A 24,540-nucleotide genomic window follows, 5' to 3' on the forward strand; every position below is an offset into this window, starting at 1 on the left:
TTTCTCCACCATTTATGCAATGACATTAACTTACCATATTCAACACCGGTATAAAGTTTGATCTCTTCCAATGACACTAGACTTGGAACCCTGCATGATATACAATACATACATATTCTTGACACAGAACTCTTGATGCAGTGAATTTAATTTCGTAAAACAGCAATTTCTGTCACAATTCCTAAAGATTAAGAGTTATAATTTTATATATTTTAATGTCTATTTTTTTCTACATTTTGAAGGAAAAAGAATTTCAATAATAGTGAAGCTGTATAACTTCTTGATTACCATCGTACTTAGGATTGCATCTGTGTAAGTGCTAACAACGAATAACGTTGTGTGGGTTTTAAACCTATAAGCAGGACTGAACTTGATTAGTACTTGGTTGGGAGACCATCAGGGAATTGCAAGGTCATTGTAAAGGATTGGAAAGGGAAAAAAATCATCTAATTTATGGTATGTTTTTAGTATGTACAATATCAGATGAATAATTCTCAACTCATATTTTAAGAATCCTTTCTAAGTGAGGCACAAAACAATCTCTTATGTTTTATCTAAATGATTCCATTTATCATCTACATAAAAAACAAATTTTACTTACATGTGAGCCACTTTTTCTCCTTTCAGAGGTGGCAGCATGTTTCCTGATCCAATAAGGCAATTGTGTACTATAGTAAGACACTGCTGAACATCATCTCTGAAAGTAAATGTTAAATAAGTGAAATATTTTTCACTTTACTAAAAATAATTCAAAATAACTTTTTTTTATTAAAAGTTTTTTTATTTTAAATTTTCAAAACAAACACAACACAAAGAATCCTCCTTCTTTACATACTGTAGAAAGTGTATCAGTTGGTTACAAAAAACTTTTGTGCGTCTCTTCCACTGTCGTCACAAAATTTGTATTAACTCAAGTATTTTAAATCAGATATTTTTATACATATTACCATCATCATACCTCCATTTTCATTTGACTATAATTGTTTAAGTGTCCTTCATCATAAAATGTACCAAGATTTAAAACCTGACCACATACTGGCATTTCATTTGTTATTTCTAAGATTCTCCAATAACACTAAATCCTTATGGCCTATTCTGACTAAACATCAATAATATTTAGTAACAAAAATTTCTAATCCTCCTTTCCAAATCATTGTTTACAATTTACATCCAATTTCCTTATGTTGTACCCATACATATATATATACATTGTTATCATTATCCCTCCTTCATTTAACTCTATCCATTATCATAGCATTTCCCCCCCTAATAATCAAAACTTAGCTAAATTCAACTTAGTTCTTTTTTATTAACCTTTACATATAACCAAATAATTTCTAATCTTCCTTTCATAGGTACCATTCAATATTCATATCCAATTACTACTTGTCATACTAATACATATGCACACATTATTATCATTATCAGTTGTTTATTTAACTATATCTATTGTCACTAAATTTCACTAGATTTAACTAGTTTTAGATTATACACTTTCATCTATCAACCTGTATCTTTCCAGTAGCAAAACCATCTCATGTCTTCTGCCATTTGTGGTATCAGTCCTCTAATCATCTCCTTAATCAAATTTGTATGGACTCCTCTTTGCAACTCATTGCTTATTAAGTCTCTCATGTAATTTCGATGCTCTTCTTCTGTTTCCTTGATCAATTTATCTTTAATTGTCAGTGGTGTTATCAATGAAGTTGCTAATAAAATTTCTCTCTTTAAATCCATAAATTCTTTTGGTTTTTCTTCTTCTGTATCTTGCCATCTGAGGTAGAGTTCCCCTCCATTTAATTCCTCTTTCCATATTCCACTCTTTCCATTTTCAGACACAAACCAATCACCATAGATATCAGTGGATTTGATTTCTTTATGGTCATTTTTCTCTTCGGTTTTTAGGACTCTAACCTCCACTTTTTCCACTTGATAAACATCTCCAACTTCTTCATCATATTTTACTGTTAGATGCTCTAGATTTTCCAACTTCTTCTCCGTCCTCTCAAATGTGTTTGATAATTTCTGAATTTCAAACATTATCTTTTGCAAAGTTAAAGCTTCTTTCTGCTGTTGAAGTTGTGCCATAATTTCCAGCTGACAAATACTGCTGCTCTGGTTTGAAGGATTTTTACAAGGTTAAACATAAATTCACAGTAAAATCTTCTTTTCACTTTCTCTGGTTAGAGATATAGTTCAAAAGGACACCTGTATAAACAATTTGTCCTTTGATTCTTATCACTCTCTATAAACAGTGAGACTTTGAATTGCCAAGCCAGACTGTTCAGTGAGGAAAGTGAAAGTGCTTTGTTTCCAATGCACAAGCCTTCAGCCTACAAGCAGCAGCACTGACTTTCCCTCTGTTGTTAGAATTCTCTTTGTTTCCTTCTTTTCTTTTCTTTTATATTCCAAGTTAAAAAAATAAAAATCATAAAATAAAAATTCTTGAGTAAAATAGAGGACAAAGAGAGGAAAACACACGTAGTAATGAGGAAGGAGAATTTTAGTCCATAGGTTGCAAAAATAATAATTAAAAAAATATAGAAGAAGAAAACTTAATCCATTCGTTTTAAAAGGCTTACATAAATTCCATCCATAGAGATAGCATTTAAGAGCAAGATAACACACTGACCAAAACCATTCAAAGCTTAATTCCGCCGCTTATTTCTTCTGTTCTCAGATTTAAATTAATTATAAGGTTTTTGTAGGCAGTCTCTTTTAAAACGGTAAAAATTCCTCACCAGCTGTAAACACTTTCTCTTTCCGTTTCCTTCCATTCGGAGCCATCCCAACTTCATCAGCTAGGGGCTGTGCTTTTATCACCAGCTAGAAGAACTTCTCCTGGGTCGATCAGGGACTTTGCGGTGTCCCTGCGATCAGCAGGACATATTCTTCCCGTTCGCCGTCTCTATGGGACGGTTTAGGTCCGATTGGACCACCCAGCGATAAAAGTTTTGGCAGCGATCTCAGAGCATTGAGATCGCATGACCGTCTCATAGCGACGTTGGCTCCTCCTCTCCAACTCAAAAGAACTTTTGAGACTTGACCTCCACAACATCATTAGAAAATCCTATTAAACAGACATGCTGAATGATTTTATCTGAAGGCTCAAGTAAGCCACTATTTCAAGGGCCAAATCATTAAATAGCCACATAATGCATTTGTCAGCAATTAAGCAATTGATTATTCAACAATCAAACCTATTTGATGGATTGATTTGACTGTCTATATTATATGCTATTATCCCTGGAAATTCTGAGCATTGTATAAAAAAATTTTTCCTGCTTGAGCAGGGAGTTGGTCCCTTCCAACTTTGTTATTCTGATAAAACTGACATCTATAAATAAGATTAAAAATAATAAAAATTACAATATAAAATTTAAAGTACACCTACATAAACACTGGGAACGTTAGAGAAATACTCCAAAGCGACAGAGGGGTGGGGGGGGAGACAATAATAAATTGTCGATCTCTGGAATAGCAAGTTTTAATGGCCTTCTTAAAAAGCAACAGAGTGAGAATAATATAGATTTCCAGGCAAATGCTCTTCAGCCAAAGGGTAGCAATTCAGAGTGTTTATTTCCATGATCCCTGCTGATGACATTAGCTGAGAAAAGGGATATGGAGAGACTATGCACTATCATATCTAACTGGAAAGGCAAAAAACAATTGGGAATAGGCACTCCCATATATACTCAGGTTCATTTCTGACCTCATCCAACGGCTTCAGTAAATGTCAAATTCAAATGGAGGAAAGACTGAGTTTTGTGGTGCCATAAAATGGAGGAACGTAAGACACAATAGTACCCCTAAAGCACTACGGTTGTTAAGTAAATCTCAAAAGGGAAGAAGGTTGAAGATTGTTCAGTAATTATCTACAATTTCTGGGTCAAGAAGTAGTTTTCTGAAAAGAGGCTATAGCATTATGTACTTCAAGTCAGTAGGGATCAACCAGCGTGTCAAGAATATATCTAATAGGACCCTGACTCAAATCCTAATACCTTTCTGGAAGTTTTCATCAACCAGGAATGGCATGGATCCACAGCATAACTTCAAAAGAATCCTGTCCACTTCTTCAGAACTTTTGAAGTCCATTTGAATGATTTAGCTGATTCAGCATGTAGCAACATGGATAGAGTATTCTGAGATATGCCTACAGCATATGGGAGCTGCAATGGTTTTCAGTTATCCTTCAGATGTAGTTTCATATTGGTTATCACTTTTAAATCCTGCATGGTTTAAAGCCTTTCATGGTTCAAGGCCAGATAACTCTGTTACTGCCTGTTCTAGATTGTCTCTACATGTATAATGAAACAAGTCTTGCTGAGGGTCATGCTACTGAGGAAATGTCATTTGCAAGGACCTTACTGTTGAACCTTCTCAGTGAAGCCCTTCTCCCACTTCCTGTAGAGAGGTATGGTCCCAGTATTTAGACTGTTCCACTTCCTGTGGAATAGTCTAACTACTGGGACCATACCTCTTTACTATCTTTTTGAAAGGCTGTAAAATGTAGCTCTTCAAAATAATTTTTGAGAGTACAGGTAGTCCTTAGTTAACAATAGTAACTGGGACCAGGAACTCGGTTGCTAAGCAATATGATCATTAACTGCAACATCAAATTATTGAGCTAACTAACTATGTCAGTTTTGGCAGTTGTAGCTGTGGTTGCTAGGCAAATTCTGTGAAGTCATTAGGTGCAATGTGATCACCATTTGCACTTTCTTGATGGTTTCCCCATTGACTTTACTTGTGGAAAGCCAGCAATGAAGGTCACAAATGCCAGTCACATGATTGTGGGGTGCTGCAATGTTTGCAATTGCAAGCCAGTTACTAAGTGCCTAAATTACAATCTTGTGACCGTGGGATGCTGCAATTGCCACAACTTCCAAGGACTGGTGGTAAGTTTCCACTGTAACTTTCGAACAGTCACTGAACAAATAAACTTAATCAAGGATTAATTGACTGAAAACTACATTATCTTATAACATTAGCTATTATTTATATTATTAAACATATCCCTATACAACCACAATTAAAATGAGTCTTAGCAGCTCACACCAAATATGTTTTAACTTTTTCTGATTACGTTGTTGTGGGTTTATTGTTAGCTACCTATTATTGAGTAGCATCTACATTATATCAGAAAATAAACAAAACCATGAAATAAAGCACATTTTTCTGACAAAGCGTTCTTTATTTACAAATATACAAATAAATAAACAGATATGTAATGTATTCCTGATTCCTCTACTTGAGTAAATCTCATCAGTTTATTCAGAAATTTAGTTTATATTCATTTACTTAAACTTGAAAAAACAATTTAGTCAGTAATGAATCTGTCTAACCTGGACATTTCAAGACTTCGATCTGAATACTGGTCCAGTTTCTCAAGCTCTGGCTGGAGAAAAGTATCCAACAATTCAAAAGAAAAAGCAACTTCTTCAGCTGAAGGAACATGCCACTGAATATCAAGTTTCTGTAGATCACCAGGTTTACCCCAGTCCTGTAAAAACAACACAAGGGTGTGCATTTTGCCTTTAGCAAAATTAGAAAATAATTATAAGTCACCAGATTTAACAATGGATAATTTTCTTATTTCAGACAAAAGGATCTTAAACACTTGACTTGGCAAGAGATGAATTAAAAGAATATTAACATTAAATTAATAGTAACCATTTAAGGTCACCCGATAGAGTATTTTTTTTAAAAAAGAGTTACATTTATTGGGGGGGGGTGTAAACAAATTACATTATTTTTTCCAATTTAACATGTTGCAATTATTATAGTACAAAAAGAAAAAAAAGGATTTCATAAAATCAAACCATTTTTTTTAAGTAAAGCTAGAGAAGTTCCAATGGTATAATTACTAAGCAAAGAACAGAAAGAGTTTCGTGACAGAGAGACCCCCTTCGAAAACCCTCTTCAAATTCATTAAGCAAAAGAAGGCACATGGACTCAGATGGAATTGGATGGAGAATCATGTGTTAAACACACTGCATTGCATTCCACTCATTGCTTTTGAGGTCAAGTCCAGCACTTTCAGGTGTGCTTGAAACCGTTAACAGAGTAACATAGTTCTTAAGAATGCCACACAAAAGTTAGCTATAAATAACAACCACATCCATTTCCTCAGTAGTCAGTATTCTGAGGATTTCTTTACTTTACTCTCATGATATGTTCTGTAAAATTTAGCATATTAATTCTTGCATAACAGTAACATTTGGCAAAATCCATTTTTATGATATATGAATCATTTGGATTTTTAAATTGTATTTTCTGATGGTATCTAGTAAATTATTCCAATTGAAAACAGTTTCCTTCAGTGTATGCTCATCCATGCCATGCCTATGATCAAATTACAACTTGATCATTTGCTACTTTAAGATAGAAATAAATATAAACAAGGAAGTATGGAAAATACAGTATATGTTACTTGTTTTCAAGACATAAAGTAAAACTCAGTTCCTTTCTTAGCAGTTTGAAATATCACTATAATTATTCAGTTATATCTTGCTGCTTAGCATTGTCATTATCTGCACACACGGAAAATATGGACTTAGTTCATGTTGAGATTTTAGGATGATCCTTCCCCTACAATTACTTTTTATTACATACTTAATATCATCTTGTTTTTTAGTATTTTATATTTTAGATTATAAAAATATAACATGTATTGCACATATCTTTAGCATCGTATTCTTAAATTGTATTTGTGTACCTGACTAAGGCTATTCGACATGTTACAGAATTAACAGGGTTACTGTACAGACTACTTTATTCTGTAATGTTAAAATATCTTTTAAAAATAAAATGGAAAAATACTACCTAGTTTATGAAATAAGAAATATCTCAGTTTCATTATTTAGTAGAATAGGGAATGTTACGTAGATCTAATGATTTCCTGTCATTTAAAGCTAATCTGCAGTTGTTTATCTACTAACTACGAAGTATTTAACTTTGGTTTTTATGACCCATCCCTTCAAGATGGTATGTGCTAGCATCCAAATAAAAAAAAATACACTGATGATAAAATCGACAAGACAAAACATTTTAGTCTTATAGCATCTTTCACTTACACTTTCCATGCTATTGAACTGGAATAGCCTTCGAGGAAATGCAACAGAGTAATTGTTCATTACTTTTATTTGTTTAAATGCAGTCAAATTCTCTAGTCCTAAGTAAGTTAAAATCCTTGCCTTGATAGGAAAGTATTCAGAAACAGGCTTGTCAAAACCACCTGGCACACTGCAGTATTCTGTGGGGTAGATAAGTGTAGTAGAACGAAGAAGATGGTGCAGTAGGTTACAAGACAGAATGTAACCCTGCTTACAGGTTAAATGGAGGGTTCGTTGCAGAATCTTCAAAAGCTGCTCCCTGTATGGCAGCAACTTCTTCCCATCCACACGAGTGATCTAGCAAAAGTCAAAATATCAGAAATAAACATACACAGAATTTATGTGAATGTAGAGTTCAGAAGAGAGATTTGATCTATTTTTTGAAATTAGGATAGCTCTGAAAATTAACCTTATGACCGCTCCTCACATTTACGACTGTTGCAGTCTCCCTGCATTCATGCAATCAGGATTTGGGCACATCACAACCAGCAGCATTTTTGACCATTGCAACATCCACGAGGCGCTTTGCCATCATTTGCCAGCTTCACAGCTGGCTTCTAACCACAGAGTCAATCAAGAAGCCAGTAGTAAATTCACAAGTCATGATCCCATGATGTTTAACAACGCAACACTTAGTGACAAAGTTGCTAACGCCATCTGTGGTTGCTAAACAAGGACTATTAGCAACTGAACAGCAAATGAGTGACACACATTTCTAAAAGAAACATGCCATTTTTGACTGAAGGAAACAAAATGGAAAATAAAAGGCTTTCTATAAAAGCCTATTTAAATAGAGGGTTCTAAATTTTCTCAGTATCTTGCAATACTGAACATTCTGTGGAATATTAGGAGCTAGGAAGAGAGGGTTAGGAAATCCTAAGGCTCAAGCTCAACCTACCAAATCTCACCTACCAAAGAGAAAGAAAAAATAGGAGACACTTGAGAAAACCAATGTGGTTAAATAAAGAGCTAATAAGCTGAGAAATATAGCTTAAGTTTAAAGAATGGAAAAGGGTGTATAACAAAAACAGAGCATCAAGAAACAGCCCATATTAATAAGAATAATGCTAGGAAGTCTCAGAATATGCTCAGGCTGACACTGAATGCCAAAAATAATGAAAACTGTTCTTTGAATATGTTCAGAACAAGGGAAAGTCAAGGAAGCAGAATCTGCTGGTCGCAGCAGATGGCAAGATAATGATGAGAAACAGGGAAATGGCTGAAGTATTTTAACCTGCCAGATGCCAAACTACTGGGGGGAGGGGAGTCAGAAGAGAAATGAAGATCAAAAAGAAAGAGTGCAAAGAAAATCAGCAAAGATGATGAAGGGCTTGAAGGCTGAATCCCATGAAAAATAGTTAATGAAACTGTGTCTAGCCAAGTAATAATAATTAATTAAAAATAATTTATTAAATTTCTAGACCGCCCCCTCTCCCCAGAGGGACTGGGGCGGTTTACAGGAATAAATTTAAAACATACAAACAATCATACACATAGGTAAAAACCAAATTAAACAACCCCTGTACAATTTATAAAAATTAAAAAACAAACCTTAAAACCAATCTTAAAAATTTAGAAATAGAACTGAGGTGGGATAGGTGAAATTAGGCCAAGCCGGCTAGCTGGAATAGGTAGGTTTTAAGTTTCTGACGGAAGGAGCGGAGATCCGTAGTCATTCTAATGTCGGGGGGAAGGTCATTCCAGAGGGTCGGGCCCATCACAGAGAAGGCCCTTCCCCTAGGCGTCGCCCGCTGGCACAGCCTAGTGGACGGCACCCGGAGGAGTCCCTCTCTGTGTGAGCGAATCGGCCGGAGGGATGTATGGGGCAGGATACGATCCCGTATCCTGTAGAGAGGGAGTTGAGAATACTCTTCCAATACTTGAAGGATTATTTTCAGGGAAGAGGGTATGGATTTATTTTCCATAACTCCTAAGTGCAGGACAAAAACTAAAAATATAGACTTTAGGAAAATCCAAAATGGAAATAAAGAGAGGAATTACCTCAACATTAGAGCTATTAAGCAGTGGCTTAAACACAGCATGTCTCCTAAAGTCATGAGTGCTTTATCATTGGGGATTTTCAAGCAAAGATTGGACATTTGTCTTGGATGATATCAGGATTCATGTCCTGGAAAGGATTGGACTTGAAGAACTCTAAGATTCCAACATTATGCTTCTATGAATTAATTCCCAATTAGGGGCACATATAATACTTGAAAACAACACTATTTTTCACTTTTCGTTTTAGAGCTTCAAGCTATTATATTTCCTCTCTCAAATCATATTTAAAAGTCACTGTTCGTCTCTATAGGAGCTTTGCAGGTAATATAATGATTCAATCAAGCACACAAGTCTAGTTAAGTACTTTGGGCCTCAAGTACGTAAGGAAATTTCTGTTTGCTATATCATATATTGAAACTAAAACATGAACCAACTATATTGAAAATTAAAGCTAGAATTTCTCATAAATACCTCTGATAAAAGTTGAAGATTCCAGAGGAGTTCTTTATCTAATTCTTCATCATGTAACGCATCATCATCTAAATATGAAATATATTATACCTCCATGTTATATGATGCAGTATATGTATCGGTAGGTAATAACATTCACAGTTCTGAAGATTTTTTTTAGGCTGCTCATGATAAAAGCTATGCTATGAAATGTTTTTTTATGATTCAACTAGAAAATGGGAAAAATATATAAATGTATAAAGACATATGTTCATATGAGTGTTCTGTTATAGGATGACAAATACATAAAATATCTTGTTTTAATTGTTTCTTATACTTATATCTACATTATTTACACTCATTTTCTGGATAAAAATTAAGTAAGTTACCCCTATAAGGTATTCTGAATGTTGTCTTATATAATTGGTTGCCTAATAATTGTATGAGAAATTTCAATCAAGTCATCATTCAGAAGATATGTTTCCCTTCCCAAATTAGCATATTTCCAAAAAATGAGTTAAATGTTCTTCAATACATAAGCTTCCTTGTTGTTTCCATTTTTGATTTCTGAGAAATCTTATTATTTAAGCAAAAAACATACAAGGAGCTTAAGTGAGAAACATGGTTGCTTATACATGTTTGTAAATATCTTTGTGCCATTCACACAAGCAGATTAGCCCTTCAAATTCATATGTGAACATTTTGCAATTGTTACAAGTAATGAACATGTGAATTGCTCATTATTTTATATTGCACATTATCTTTCAAACAATGTATATAGATATATTTCAGTCCCCCAGATAAGATCTTAGGATGTCACCTGTACTTTTTCAACATGTGTCACGACAGAAAAGAAATTTTTAAATCAGAAAATAAGGGCTATTTTACCCATTAATTTCTTGCAGTAAATTATTCCAATTGTGAAGAAAAAGTAAACTATTTAAGGCAAGAACAGTACCACAGCCAGAGTTCCCTCATATAAATACACTGCTTCATGTTTCTACTAAAGGAAGCCTACCAGCTTTGGGCCCACCTATTGTTTTTTCAAAATCAGCAGTCAGCACTTAAACACATTATCTAACATTCTCTTGAATATTGGAGACATGGGTGAACTTTGTGCCTTCAGTTACTGTATCTTGTCTGTTCTACTGATGTATTTACATTAATGTAATATAGCAGTGAAAATTGGATTAGGGAGACCGAATCATTGAATTAATAACTGAATGATACTGTGCCAATCTCTTCTCTTATCCTAACCCATCAAAGTTACTGTGGTATAGTAGTTAGCATGGTGAAATAGGATCCCATTCAAATACATATTGAGCAATGGAAGTTTACTTGGTAGTTTTCCACTAGTCTCCATCTCTTGAGAAAATTACTGTATAGTATATATCAGAATATTGTATATATTGTCTCTAGCTGTTGGAAGAACATGCTCAGTATGCTAGAAACTACTTCCAGTTCTAGATATTTTGTTCCAAAAAATTCTGGGCTTTGGTAGAATAACTGGATAGGTATAGTCTGGAGGAGCAATACATTCTAGAATCCCCCAAAATATTCCTTCTCCAGAGCAGAACATTTTGCACATCACTACAAATAAAATACTTCAAATTTTCAACAGGCAATATACAGCTACTAAATAAGTTATAACATTAGATCATTGAAACTTACTGAGCGTGAGATGTGTTATAACATTGCAGCAATGGGGCACAAAAAGCTTCAAAGACTTCTCTGGACAGCACTGAAATATCAGACAGAACCAAATGTTACATTAAGATATTTGACAAAATAATGAGCATTCCACAAAGATATAAAACATATGTATCTTTTCTACTGAATGACCTTGATTTTGCAAAGGAAAAAACACTAAGAACTAGATAAAGAATATTCTATTTAAGGTCTGTGTGGGAGACGGAGAGAGTTAATGAACTGGCAAAACATTCTAGTGTCAACAAAACAGAAAAGCTATTGTTAGTTCTTAACTGAGAAGAAGGGAGAGAAGAAGAAAAATAAAGTCTTACTTTCACTGCAGCTCGGCACATATCAGCCACCATTCGACCAGCCACTCTTGTCTCAAAAATATTTGAGACAGCAAAATTGAAAACCTTGTCCAAGGCAACCTATACAAAAACAAGAAGAAGAAAAATGTATAAAATGACCAAATCAGAAATATTGTGCCATGGACAAATTATGAATCCTGATTTAAAGAATATAAATTATGACATTAAACTAGGATTCATCAATACTGAGAATTACATTGTTCCCATTTTAGGTTTATGCATGACTATCACAAAGAAAACATGTCAGAAAAGACAACATTTAAACATTTTAAACCAGTGATAGATAAACTTTTTTTGGCATGAATTCTATGAGTCATACCCAAGGAACCAGGAAGTACCATTCTAAGACACCGGAAACTCTATGCTGAGAATCATTGTGAGGTTGAGCTTAAGGGACAAGTTGTACTGTCCTCTCTGTTGCACATGGACATGGTGGTATCCATGCAATAACTGCTGAATCTCATCATGAATTGACGAGGGACTTCAACCTGCGTCTTTACTGCAGGAGTCACCAGCTCCAGGTCATAAGGGCCTAGCAAACTACAAGGCCATGTGGTAGCTCTTGTTTTTCTCTTGGAACAATTGTTATGATCTGACATTAGCATCAGTCCCTTATCATAATCAAATCTGTCATGACCCTAATCAATCTTTAGAGTAAGGAGGTGGCTTCAACAACTATTCGTCATGATGTGGCTTCTTCTTATCTGGTGATCAGAAGGTACTTTTTAATATATTGAAACAGCAAAGAAACACCTAGAACAATACTGGCAATGAAGTGTAAATATGACCAAACATTGGATAAGAGCAATACAACACCAATACTATTCTACATTTATCTGTGGATAGCCAACTTTATTTAAGGTGCCCTTGTAGGAAAGAATGGGGTGGAAGATAAATGATGAGTTATTAACATAAATTTGCAAAACATCTGAGGGATAAAGTCATTTATATTTATTTAGAATTGAACACTGGATACAAGCTGGGGAAATCCAAAAGGAGTCACAGACTTGTGTGTTATCCAGGTTCAACTGATTCTGCTTGATCCCTCAGCAGCTTTTGATACCATTCATCATGATATCCTGGATGATTTTCAAGGATTGGGGATTGTATGTACATTGGCAAGAACTGATATTGACTGGAGTTGTACATAAGCCCATCTAAAAACCAAGATATAATCAAACAATAGCAATATCACTTAGACTTATATATTGCTTCATAGTGCTTTACAGTCCTCTCTAAGCAGTTTACAGAGTCAGCATATTGCTCCCAACAATTTTACTGATCTCAGAAGGATGGAAGGCTTGAGCCGTTCAGAATCCAACTCCTGGAGTAGCAAGTTAGCTTGCAGTACTGCATTCTAACCACTGGGCCACCATTGCTCTAATCTAATTTGCGGTCTATGAACCAATCAGTTGTGCGACAACAATTTAAAGAAATGTACTAAGCATCTATTTTCCTGGATTCAGGCTGAATCTGTCCCATCCTTTACATTCATCTTTCAAAATATTATGCAGCATATTATATTACTGCATTAAGGGACAGGCTAAGAAGAAAAAGGATTGGCTTTGAACTGTGTTATTTTCTATTGTAGAACATAAGATATCAGTTACATTTTAATCCTCTGTTTACAGAAGAACAAAAACTACTGTACGTCAAAGTAAGCTTAGGGAAAAATAGAGAAAAATATATTTTACTACTAAACTTTGCCAACTTGCAATCTATCTTGAGACACAACAATTAAATTTGATACAGATAGTCACAGTTAACTGTAATAATTGAAACTGTGTCATGTGGTCTTACACTGTGATGTCATGTGACTACATGACTTATGACAGCAGTTCCAGAAACCATCATTAGGTGAATTCTGCAAAGTCGTTAGGCACGATAACATGTGATCTGCAATGTCAAACCACTAATGATCATTTAACTGATTGAATGTTCTCCCCCCCCCCAAAAAAAAAACCCTGCATATACAATGTAAGCATAGCAGAAGAAAAGTCCTATCACTGGTCCAGATATAGATTTTCCATTACAAAAGTAATGGTCTAGTACTGATTGCAAAAAACAACTGCTTAGACCTATGTGTATAGATCCATGTTCTGCAGGAGATTTTAGCCTTGGTATCAAGTCAGCTATGCTATTTTCCAACTCGGTTCTAAATTTAGGACAAACTTCACAGATTCTGACATGGTATTTCATTTTGAACAAAACTAAAGGTAAACAGTCCTTTGTAATGACTTTGGTGACTATTCAGTCATATTATTTTCTTGGCACAAAAAAGAAAACTGCCTTCTTCCAAAAACATTTTTTTCCTTCACAGACTAGCCTACAGCTTTGAGATCTCCTGGCAATCTCCCATCCAAATATTAATTTTACCAAACTTTTCAAGATCAGTCGATGTTGGCTTAGAGACATTTTAAAACAAAATAAAATAACCAAGTCTATTAAGCATGCCCAGGTTTTTGGGTATAACTGAGTATAGTTCTTTGAATCCCAGATCAATATACTTATTTTCACTGTGCAATGTTTTTTTACACCATGACTGCAGCTTAAATTATATTTCTTTGGTCAAACTCTAAACAACATAATCAAAATTAAAAGAGTTTCAGAAGCTTTGGGTTTAAGAAAATTAAGATAGAAAGCAAACTGTGGCTTCTATGTTCACTCCCTTTGATGAAAAATACCTTAAATATGTCTTTTGAGCACTGTGTGAGGATTGTGTTGTATGTAGAAGATAGTCCTAGCTCCACTAAGCTCTCTAAATGAGTCATCTTTTCTGTTTCAGTCTCCTCTCTTGTTTGTTCCAATGTGCTGCTTTCTATGAGTCCAAAACATCTATACAGAAAAACAACGGGCAAGTAACATAATTAGTAAAACATGAAACCACTACAAATTTTTATATTGTTTGTTTGGGCTGAAGTACAATATTATTTTTAACGATATGCTATAAAATTTGCATATGTTCATTTCTGGCAACAAACTCCAGAAGATGAAATCAATTCATTTTTAACATTTTCTTTACCCACTCATAAGCATAGGGACATGCAGTCTAATAAAAAAAGTTTGTTATCTATCTATCCCCCCCCCCAAAAAAAAATCAAGAAAGCAAAACAAATTAGTCAAGCTATAAAACTGCAAAAAGAGAAGAGAGAAATTGCTTAACTCTTTAGAAGTTTAAATATCTCAGATATGGCCTTTTATATCATAAAGGTGAGAAAAAGGAAAATTAATAGTATTTGGCAATTACAAAAAAAAAGCTCTAACCACATGACTTTCATTAGATGCCCTATTCAAAAATACTGTTACCTATAAACTTTGTTGAAACAGTATCAGTCATATCATTTATCCAGCTCTCTGACAATATTTTATTCTTATATTTTTTCTCTCAGAATAGTTTTCAAACTATAAAATATAGATTAGTATGAAACATACAACTGCAATGTGCAAGCCTTTACATAGGATTGTCACCTTACCAGCATGCTCTGCTTCCCATTACTACTTGCCTGTCCATAAACTGCAGTACAAAATCTTCAAATTCAGCAGTAGCAGAGCACAGTTCTCTCTCCACCTACAATTTCAAAATATAAGAAGTTTTTTTCTACTGCATGTAAATCATGCTGCAGTTTCCAATTTTTATTTACTTCTTTACACAATTCTTGCATTATTCCAAACATACAAATCTCAGTTTCTGTAAATATTCAAAATGCTAACGTCAAAATCAAGGGAATATAAATAAAAACAAAACAATTTTTATTAGTAAATTTAGACCATATACTTTGTTTTCTTTTAAACTGAAAATCTTAATTTTATAGTTACAGAGTACAAACAGCAAAATATATGTTTTAATATTCTTTTACATTCTGTATACTTGAGCATTTTCATAAGCAGTTTAATTTAGCAAATAACTTTTAAAATGGATACCTCTGTAAGATCATTTCTCTCTTGTAGTACTGATGAACAATCCACTAAAGGCACGAGAGTAGAAAATGTTGCAATGAACTGGAATGTGATCTAATAACATATGCAAACAAGTTTCAGTGTGTAATTATACATTCTAACATAAAAAGGAGCATAAATCACTTCAAATATCTGAAACATTGTATGATAAAACTCTATAGGGACAGAAAACTGATATTCCCACATCTCAGTTACCCAGATTATACTTAATTGCAAAATTAAATTGCATTTAGTGTCTTCTATTCATATTCCCATATACACTAAAGCAGAGGCTGCCAGCCTTTTTAGGTGAATAGAATTTTCAGAAAAAAATGATGCTTTCACTACCTGACAGCTGTTGGAAGAAGAGATTCCCATTCATAAAACAGTTGTCATGACAGGCATAGCTTGTTATAAATACACATTTTCCAGAAGCCAAACTGGCAGTGTTTTTTAAGATCTAACAACCACAAATGTAGGGCAAAGGTGATGTCTAAAGTTCTAAACAATTCTGAACCTATCGTTTTATGTTCTGTTCTTTATTTGTATCTATGGGCAAACTGTGACCTGGGAACTGAATGCAAAGCAATAGATATCAACCATGAATCCATCTTAACAAAGCTTAAATCCAATGAATGGCTCACCAGGCAAAAGACACCATAGATAAACATACTAACATTGAAAAGCAAAACACATTCACAGCATGGGGAGGGCTGGGGGGCGGGTTCCCCTACAAGTAACTAAATTCTCACACAGATGCTTGCCATTATCTGCCCTAAATTTCCAGTAAGTTTGTATTCTTGTTACTTTACTATTTTATTTTATTCTGGCAACTGGGCGTGCATCAAAATGCTGAATTTTTAGCCATGCAACATTTTGATTGTATTAAAATGGGTGTGTGGCCCCATATAAGGTCCGCAGTTAATACTGTAAAATAAAAAAAATCTACTTTACTTTGTAGCAGGTCATAGTTTAAAAATGATTTTAAAGATCAGGGATAGCGGAGAATCCTGATGGTGCTAAGGGAGATGTAAATTATGCTTAGGAATCAATTGTGATTTAGCAGAAAGCACATAAACTGGAAAATGCTGCAGTTAGCTTATGCCTTATTTGTTCCTCCTTTTGTATGCTCTACCCCTGCAAATGAAAAGAGGAAGAAATAAAGGCAGCCAAAAAGATGCTCAAAAAATAAGCAGTAAGGAAAAGGCTGAAATACAAAAGAAAGAAATCCATGGAAAACTGTAGTCATGTCTTAGCTGACATTAAGAGAGATCTAATTGCAACATAACGCCCTGTGAAATTATTACACTCACCATGCATTTGCTAAAATCATTTGGATCCACACCAGGCAATGCTCTCATCAACAGAGGCAACATATGTGTTGGACCTTCAGGAAATGACTTGCCCCCAGATACCAGGCTACGAGCTACACCAATTACACAACTTAACGTAGCTGTCAGCTGATGAGGTTCTGTTAATGTCTCTAGTGCGGGATATGTTCTATGGAAAAAAAATAAAAGATTTATATCAGTTCAAATGTTAACTTACAAGTGCTTATAAGATAAGCCAGACATGGGCTACATCCAAACTATTTTTCTAACTTTTCCAGTTTTAATATTTCATTACTCCGCTTGCAGAAATTCTAATCAATACTATGTTTCAATGACTCAACTTTAGAAAATATAAAAAAACAGAATAAGATGGGATTTCAAATATATTTTCTACTAAATATACAATGCAACATTAAGAAACAACAAAAATGAAATTAGATTGTAGGTCTCTTAACTTCTATTGACTGAAGGGCTATAAAAAGCTTTGTGGGACATGTGGAAGACTCCATTCTAAACAAAGGAACAAAGGAGAAGGAATTTCAGAAGTTTTAAAATATAAAATGAGTGTTTTAATGATTTGCAAAAGAAACCCATTTTTTCCTTAAAGTGTCAATTTTAAAAAGGACCCAAAATGTTTGATCATATGCATTTTTGAGGAACTCTAGGGAGCAGAGAAAATATGCTGTCAAAGCCACATTTTTTTCCACCTCTTAAATTGCATTTGCTCGTTTAAGCCAATAAAATGGAAGGGTAGAAGTTTCAAAGTGAGGAAATTTATATCTTAACTTTGATCTTGTCAAAATTTCTTAAACTGTGTTTTGGCAGAATGAATGTTTTTAAAAGTAAACTCATAAAATAAGTAATAAAAATTGCAGTATAAACTAAAGCATACATCTCAAAAAGTAAATGCATAGATACCCAGGCAGTAAATCTAGATTCTCTTTCCATCCTCAGTGTTAAAATTGCAGCAAAAAAGACAATGATTTAAAACAGACAATTTTGAGGTATGTGGACTTCAACTCCCAGAATTCCACAGCCAATGCAGCTGTGACCAAGAATTTTGGAAGCTGAAATCCATACATTTGAAAAATATTGGTTTAGGTTTGGAAAAATACTGATTTAGAATAACCTTTCCTGGTCATCTAAAAACTAGCTAAACTTTTTCTGGCTTTTAGATGGTACTCACTTTTCAAGTACTGGTGGGATTACCAACTCAGGACGCATTAGTGCAAGATTCTGTAGCGCTTGGGCTGCCTCTAAACTTCCAGTTTTGCTAAACATTGCCAGCAGGACAGGTTGTATAATGCATTCTACAAATTCTGTTATGTCCTGATCAGTAAGCTTATGGCTATCGGGCACAGGAGTCAGCCAGCTCATCTTCTTATAGCGCTCACGATGCAGTCTTCTGACTATATTACTGGGTAGACGCTGAAGTAGCTTCATTAGCTTATTCTACCAAAGAAAGGCAACAAAATTCATTCCAATTAATTAAAATCAAGGAAAAGAGCCAAAACTATTTTGATTACTACATTCTGTGCATTAAACAAAGTAAATCTAGACCCTTATTCAGCAACCAGTTATGTCTGTCTGTTATGAAGATATTTTATGTATTGGGCATAATGAGAGATGGACCAGAACCTTCAGTAAAGAGTTGGGATTTGATGTCAACGAGGTTGTGGGCACAGTAATATCTTTCTTATAGCACTGCAGAACAACAATATTTTCCATTCTTTTCTTGGTGCTATTATAGCAGATAGTTATCTACTGGGAGAAGCAGATGGCTTTCCCATACTTCCTCAATCCCGTGATACTCACTCCCCAAAACTCATTCACTAGATAAAATTCCTCTACTGACAGCAGCAGCAAGTCTGAAAGGAAGCTAAGCAGGCATTCAGCTCTGCCAACCAAATTCCAGGATTCTAATAGTATTCTAATACAAACGTGTAATCCGATCTAACCTAATACAAAAGTGTAATCCGATCTAATGTAACAGAGAGTGATGTGTAGTTTTGTACCGTTTTCCATCGAAAAACAATGGAATTTAGTGGGAGAGCTCATTAGCATAAACAACAGATGGGCAAACTAGCAGGCAGCCAGTGGTGCTTTGAAACGAACCGAAGGCAGAGCTGATGCTTCATTGCATTTTGAAGTAGCTTTTATTTTACATATTTCCTACTTCAATGCCTAAATCTTGGCATAATGACAAGCAGATTGATCAAGTGTCAAGGCAGTTCTAATCCCTATCTAAAAGCAAAACAACCCATATACTTGGTTCACAGATAATGTCTCTGAACCTACATGGCATTAGCAGCTGAAACAGCACGACAGCTTCGAGTGCAGGAACTATTCTTGTATCTTGAACTTTTATGAATGATGCATTGCACGAATTTTTTTTAAAAACTTTGCATCAGGCATAATGCTATTCAGCTTTTACTACACTTCACAGTACCACAAAGAAGCCATAAAGTAATTCCCTTCAATTTACTGTTGGCTATGTAGATCTACTGTGCTTGGTTCATACATAACTTTGAGCTATAGTGAAAGGAAAGCCTAATTAGTACTGTTCAATATTGCTAATAATGAGGTGGGTTTCTGCTGGCTCGCCCAGGATCAGGCGAAACGGTAGTGGCGGCGGCAGGAGGCTCCGCCCATCTGTCTGGACGCTTCTGCACATGCACCGAAGTGTCGCACGAGCGCGCACACAAGCGAACTGGTAGTAAAATAAATTGAAGCCCACCACTGCAGTAAACGAAGGGATTATATCTTCATTAATCTTTCACATGGTTAACATTCTTATATAGTCTCATCTAGCTATTACTACCCATCACAAAAGAGATAGTAGAAGAATTGATTTTGATAGCTATAAATTAAATTTCTACTACTTTCATCTTTGATATTGCTCATATCTGGAAACAGAATACTGCTGTAACAACAACTTTTTCTCCCTTCCAGAGCATTTTCAATAGTCAGCTTGCCTCCAGAAGTTGTGAATGCCCCAACACTGGAAGTCTTTAAAAAGATGTTGGATAGCTATTTGTCTGAAACGGTATAGGGTTTCCTGCCTAGGCAGGGGGTTGGACTAGAAGACCTCCAAGGTCCCTTTCAACTCTACTATTGTATTGTATTGTATAGTCACATTTTTCATTTAATTTTATAAAAAACAGGTGCATATTCTCATCCTAACGGCACCAGATTCTATTCCCCATCTTTTTTATAGTTCTACATCCATTTGTAGATCATAATGTCTCTGGAAAAGCAAACTGTTTCCTATAAGCATTATGTATACTGTTGGCACTATGGAGGCACTAAGAGTTGCTGCTACTCTTAGAATGTTTTAAAAATCATATTTAGCATGGACATTTTATTGAAATTAGTGCCTGAGAAATGGATTTGACAAAATTCTATACCAACACAAAATTTAAAGTCTTGATGTCAAGATTTAAAGAGAAGATACACATATCCTTACCAACCAGCGACCATTATTTGAGGGATGATAGAAAGATGCAATACTTTGGAATAATCCAGCCAAATGCTTTTGTACAAGCTTGCTTGGTCCGCCCTATCCAAAAACAGAGATAACGCAGCTATTTAATACAATTCCAAATCTGTAGTGCCATTTTAAATTCAGGTTTAACGTGCCCACCTTTTTCAGACATCAAAGTTATGGCTTTCATTTTCTAACATGTACAAATATGTGAAGAATGATATTCTACTCCAAAGTTATAATGTAAGTCAATTGTAAAATAGTTATCACAAGGTATCATAGCTTCTACAATGTAACATAATGCATGTATTTTTTCTTAATAAGTTCCTAGAAATCAAGGATTATTCTCTTTCATTGACATTATTTAAAATACTGTATTTTTCGGACTATAAGACGCACCAGTGTATAAGACGCACCAAGATTTTGAAGAGGTAAGTAAGAAAAAAAAGTATTTGCCTTGCCTCAGCCCCCAGCAGCACTCTGCAGGCTTCAGCAGGGCTGGGGCAAGGCAAAAAAAGCCTCCGTTTTTGTGGAAAACGGCTCGTTTTACGCAAAAGCGGGAACATTTTTGCCTTGCCCCAGCCCTGCTGAAGCCTGCAGAGTGCTGCTGGGGGCTGAGGCAAGGCAAAAAAGGCCTCGTTTTTGTGAAAAATGGCCCGTTTTTCGCAAAAATGGGATGCGGGGGCAGGGCTTTAGGAGGCCAAAACTGGCTGTACTAGGTGTATAAGATGCACCAACATTTCCCTGCTCTCAGGGGGAAAAGGTGCAGCTTATACTCTGAAAAAAAAATTAACCATTTTAGGATCTGTGATAATACACCATTTCTCTAAATGTATATATTAGATTTACTTTCTTGCTGACTGCCTCGTTCAGTGACTGTTTAAATTTAAAATGGACCTGAAAAAGTAACTTTAAAACCAATGCCGGAATTTACAACTTTTGCAGTTTCCCTCGGTCACGTGATTGCCAGTACAGGTACTGCACTTAGTAGGGACCAGCTTAATAGGGACCACTTAATAGAGACCACCAACTCTGCCTTAAGCAAAGCTTCACTAAGTGGGAAATCACATGTCCGCAACTGTGCTTTCTGGCTGAAAGAGACAAAATTACTGTTTTACACCTTTTATTTTTGTTTATTTGTAAAAAAAAATTGTAAAATTTATTTGTAAAATTTATTTCTAAAATTTATAGGCTGGCTATGTTACCTCTTGATTGCCCTCCTAACCACTTCTGCGCAATGCTCAAGTGCCTAATTATTGTCTTGTACATATCAAAAGCAATGCAATCACGCCTTGCAACTAGGCTGGGAGATATAGGCACACTATGAGAATGGCTTAGGAAATTCCTATGTCTCTGATCTCTCCTCTGGGGAGATGGAGGTGGGGGAGAAAAAATACAAGCAACTTCTGTAAGCAATCTTTGCCTGATCCTTTCCCACTATAGGTATGATCGTATTCCTTTCTATGTGCAGAAAAACAAACTGCTTACTGCCTTGCAATCCCTTTTTCTCCAATCTCTCTGTTCTGCAAGGGTGGTGAGGGAGAAAAAAAAAGGTTAGGCACAAGGTAACATGTACTAGCTATAATGGTGATCAGGTGACCAAGAGATGCTGTGAAAATCATAAATGGGCTGTAAAGTTCTTTTTTCAGCACTATCATACCTTTGAATAGTTACTGAACAAATAAGTGAAGACAAATGGTATTTTTAAATATTATACATATGCAAATAAGGAGATAAAGGCCATGATGTCATAATTATCTACAACAGAAAACAACAGTCACATAGCTAAGAAACTGAAATTTAGTTATCCAATAATATTTAACCAATAAATTGTTAATCAGAATTTATATGTCCGCCACATACTACCAAATTATAGTCAAAATGTGATTAAGGTGTGCTGACCATTTCTCCTAAAGCTCTCTTTTGAATACTGAAGGGACATTCAGCATTGAAAACTGAAGGGACATAGACATTCCATCATTTGTCCTGGAAGTCTTTATGAACTGTCCTCACCGTTCTGAGGGCATACGCGGCCTGTAAAGCAGTTGTTGCTATTTTGTGTACAGTATAAGAACAGTTCCAAGTGTTGTAATTTAGGATTTTTAAAAAGAAATTATCCATTTGAGCTCTTGTTTATTTTCATGAATTTGATGTTCATTAAAGTAGTAATTGATTTGAAAAGTCAAATAAGTTGACTTATTTACATATCTACGTAACTATACAGCTTCCTTATTTAAAAAAAAAAGATACTACCATCATAGCTGTGATCCACATAACTGCATGCCCTATGTCGTAAGCATTTGTTAGGAATCGTGGAACCATCATCTGATTGCTTCCTACTGGAAGATTCAAGCTACGTAGTATTCTAGTAAATATCTGCAGAAAAGGACATTGGGAAATTAAATAACAAAACTGCATCATGAATATTTGAACTTTGTTATAAAATTGATCAAACTATTGAAACCCTTCACGTTCAAAACCCAATCTCCAAAATACTTGATTTATAAACAAAAGCTTGATTAAAAGAGGTGTCATTGCTAAGGAACTAATGGGAAACTCTCCAAATTAAATTCATATGGTGAAAAACTGAAATTTCTGCTTTAGAAATCTATATTGAGATGTCTCTTTATTAATGCACATTTGCTATTGCACAGCAGCCACTTTCACATCTTGACAAATTGTTGACCGGCATGCATGCAGGCCAAAAACATGTGGAAAGCATCTATATAACTTGCTAAAGAAATTCAATTAGCCCACTAGATAGTTCCTTTTAAGTGAACCAAATATTCAGTATTGCAAAATCAATTTCTGCTCTGGACACTAAATGTGATGACCCAGTTCTCAACATTACTGTTTAAAGAGAAGAGAAGCTAATCATAGTCCCAATGAATTTTAAAACTGCAACTAAATGTTGTAATTAAGTGATGAATTAGCTTCAGTTCACAGAAATTAAATTATAAAACATGACAGATGTTATGGCTGCTAAAAAATTTTATAAAAATAACAGGTCACTGTTTTGCCCATTACAATCACATTCCTGCAGCTTGGAACCACATTAATTCTTCAAAAGTTTTATTCTTTATAGAAAGAAACAGGAATCCCAGCAAATATCATGACGGTAGATTAAATTCAAGTTCCCTGTGTGATCATTTTGTTTGCCATACTTTAAAGGGAATAGATCGGTAGAAACAACACTCTTGCTTATGTTTTTTTTCTTTTATATAAACAAAAATCCTTAAAGTATATTTAAATGAAATTTAATAGATAAGTCAAGACAGAGAATTTTAAAAACTGCCATTCTAATAAAAAGTTAAATGTTAATTACAAAAAGTTATAAATTACAACTTTTCAACTTTGTTGACCAGATAAATGATTTTAAATGTAATAAATATATTTAAGTTAGGTACACAATTTTTATCTTCAGAGCTAAAATAATGAGCGAAAGAGACAGAAACAGAATGAACTGCATGTTTTATCAACAGAGAAAGCACTTGCCAGGATTTCTTGTTAATATTTGTAGTATTTTCATATTAAATATTACCTTTGGAATATAGGGATCCCAGTTGATGTAGCCTATGTTATCAGTGGCCAAACGTGCAAAAAGGTTGACTAGATGCTAGAGCGAAAAAAGCACAGAGCACATTTTCAGGATACAACATCAACATTAGCATAGTATTAAGGTTTATTCCTGCTTTTTTCTGTAGTTTTCTCAAGAAGTAGGATCAGATTATTTCATCATACACCATGGGATCATAAAGGATAGCAGGTGGGACACGAGTTAATAAGAAGAAAAAAGAAATATAATTATAAAGAACATTTACAAAAGGAATAACTATAATATTGAGATGCATAAACAGGACTGAGAAGGCCTTTTGGTTTATTGGAAACTAAAATAATAGATCCTGGGATAGAGGTAATATAGTAAAGATGATGAACGTGTGGCTTTCCAGGGGTTGCTGAATCCTGACTGTGCGGAGCTGTGGGGAGCTACCATTCTGCAACATCAAGAAAGCCACAGATTTCTCACAAAAACTAGAAATTAATAACAATGAATTCTCTTAACAGATTGTTCCAAGACAAATTTGCAATAGACAAATTTCAATTAGGCCTTGGTTAAGGTTCTATACTGCACTGCTAAAATATCTACTAGCTGTTCCATTATG

The 24,540-nt window shown here is 34.8% G+C and overlaps 1 protein-coding gene across 1 annotated transcript in view; it reads right to left on the reverse strand.

Moving 5' to 3' along the window:
- Positions 1-24,540, reverse strand: part of PSME4 (proteasome activator subunit 4) — an 87,780-nt gene that overhangs the window by 34,816 nt on the left and 28,424 nt on the right. The window contains exons 7-21 of the mRNA XM_081942789.1: positions 23,919-23,993; positions 22,631-22,753; positions 20,360-20,452; positions 18,080-18,345; positions 16,876-17,062; positions 15,548-15,637; positions 15,130-15,194; positions 14,311-14,461; positions 11,588-11,686; positions 11,238-11,307; positions 9,588-9,655; positions 7,197-7,412; positions 5,346-5,503; positions 602-697; positions 35-90 (exon numbers count right to left, since the gene is read on the reverse strand). Of these exons, the coding sequence (XP_081798915.1) occupies positions 35-90; positions 602-697; positions 5,346-5,503; positions 7,197-7,412; positions 9,588-9,655; positions 11,238-11,307; positions 11,588-11,686; positions 14,311-14,461; positions 15,130-15,194; positions 15,548-15,637; positions 16,876-17,062; positions 18,080-18,345; positions 20,360-20,452; positions 22,631-22,753; positions 23,919-23,993 (1,813 nt within the window). The remainder of the gene's footprint in view (positions 1-34; positions 91-601; positions 698-5,345; positions 5,504-7,196; positions 7,413-9,587; positions 9,656-11,237; positions 11,308-11,587; positions 11,687-14,310; positions 14,462-15,129; positions 15,195-15,547; positions 15,638-16,875; positions 17,063-18,079; positions 18,346-20,359; positions 20,453-22,630; positions 22,754-23,918; positions 23,994-24,540) is intronic.

Source organism: Natrix helvetica, assembly GCF_964273705.1.
Source record: "Natrix helvetica genome assembly, chromosome: 2".
Lineage (NCBI taxonomy): Eukaryota > Metazoa > Chordata > Lepidosauria > Squamata > Natricidae > Natrix > Natrix helvetica.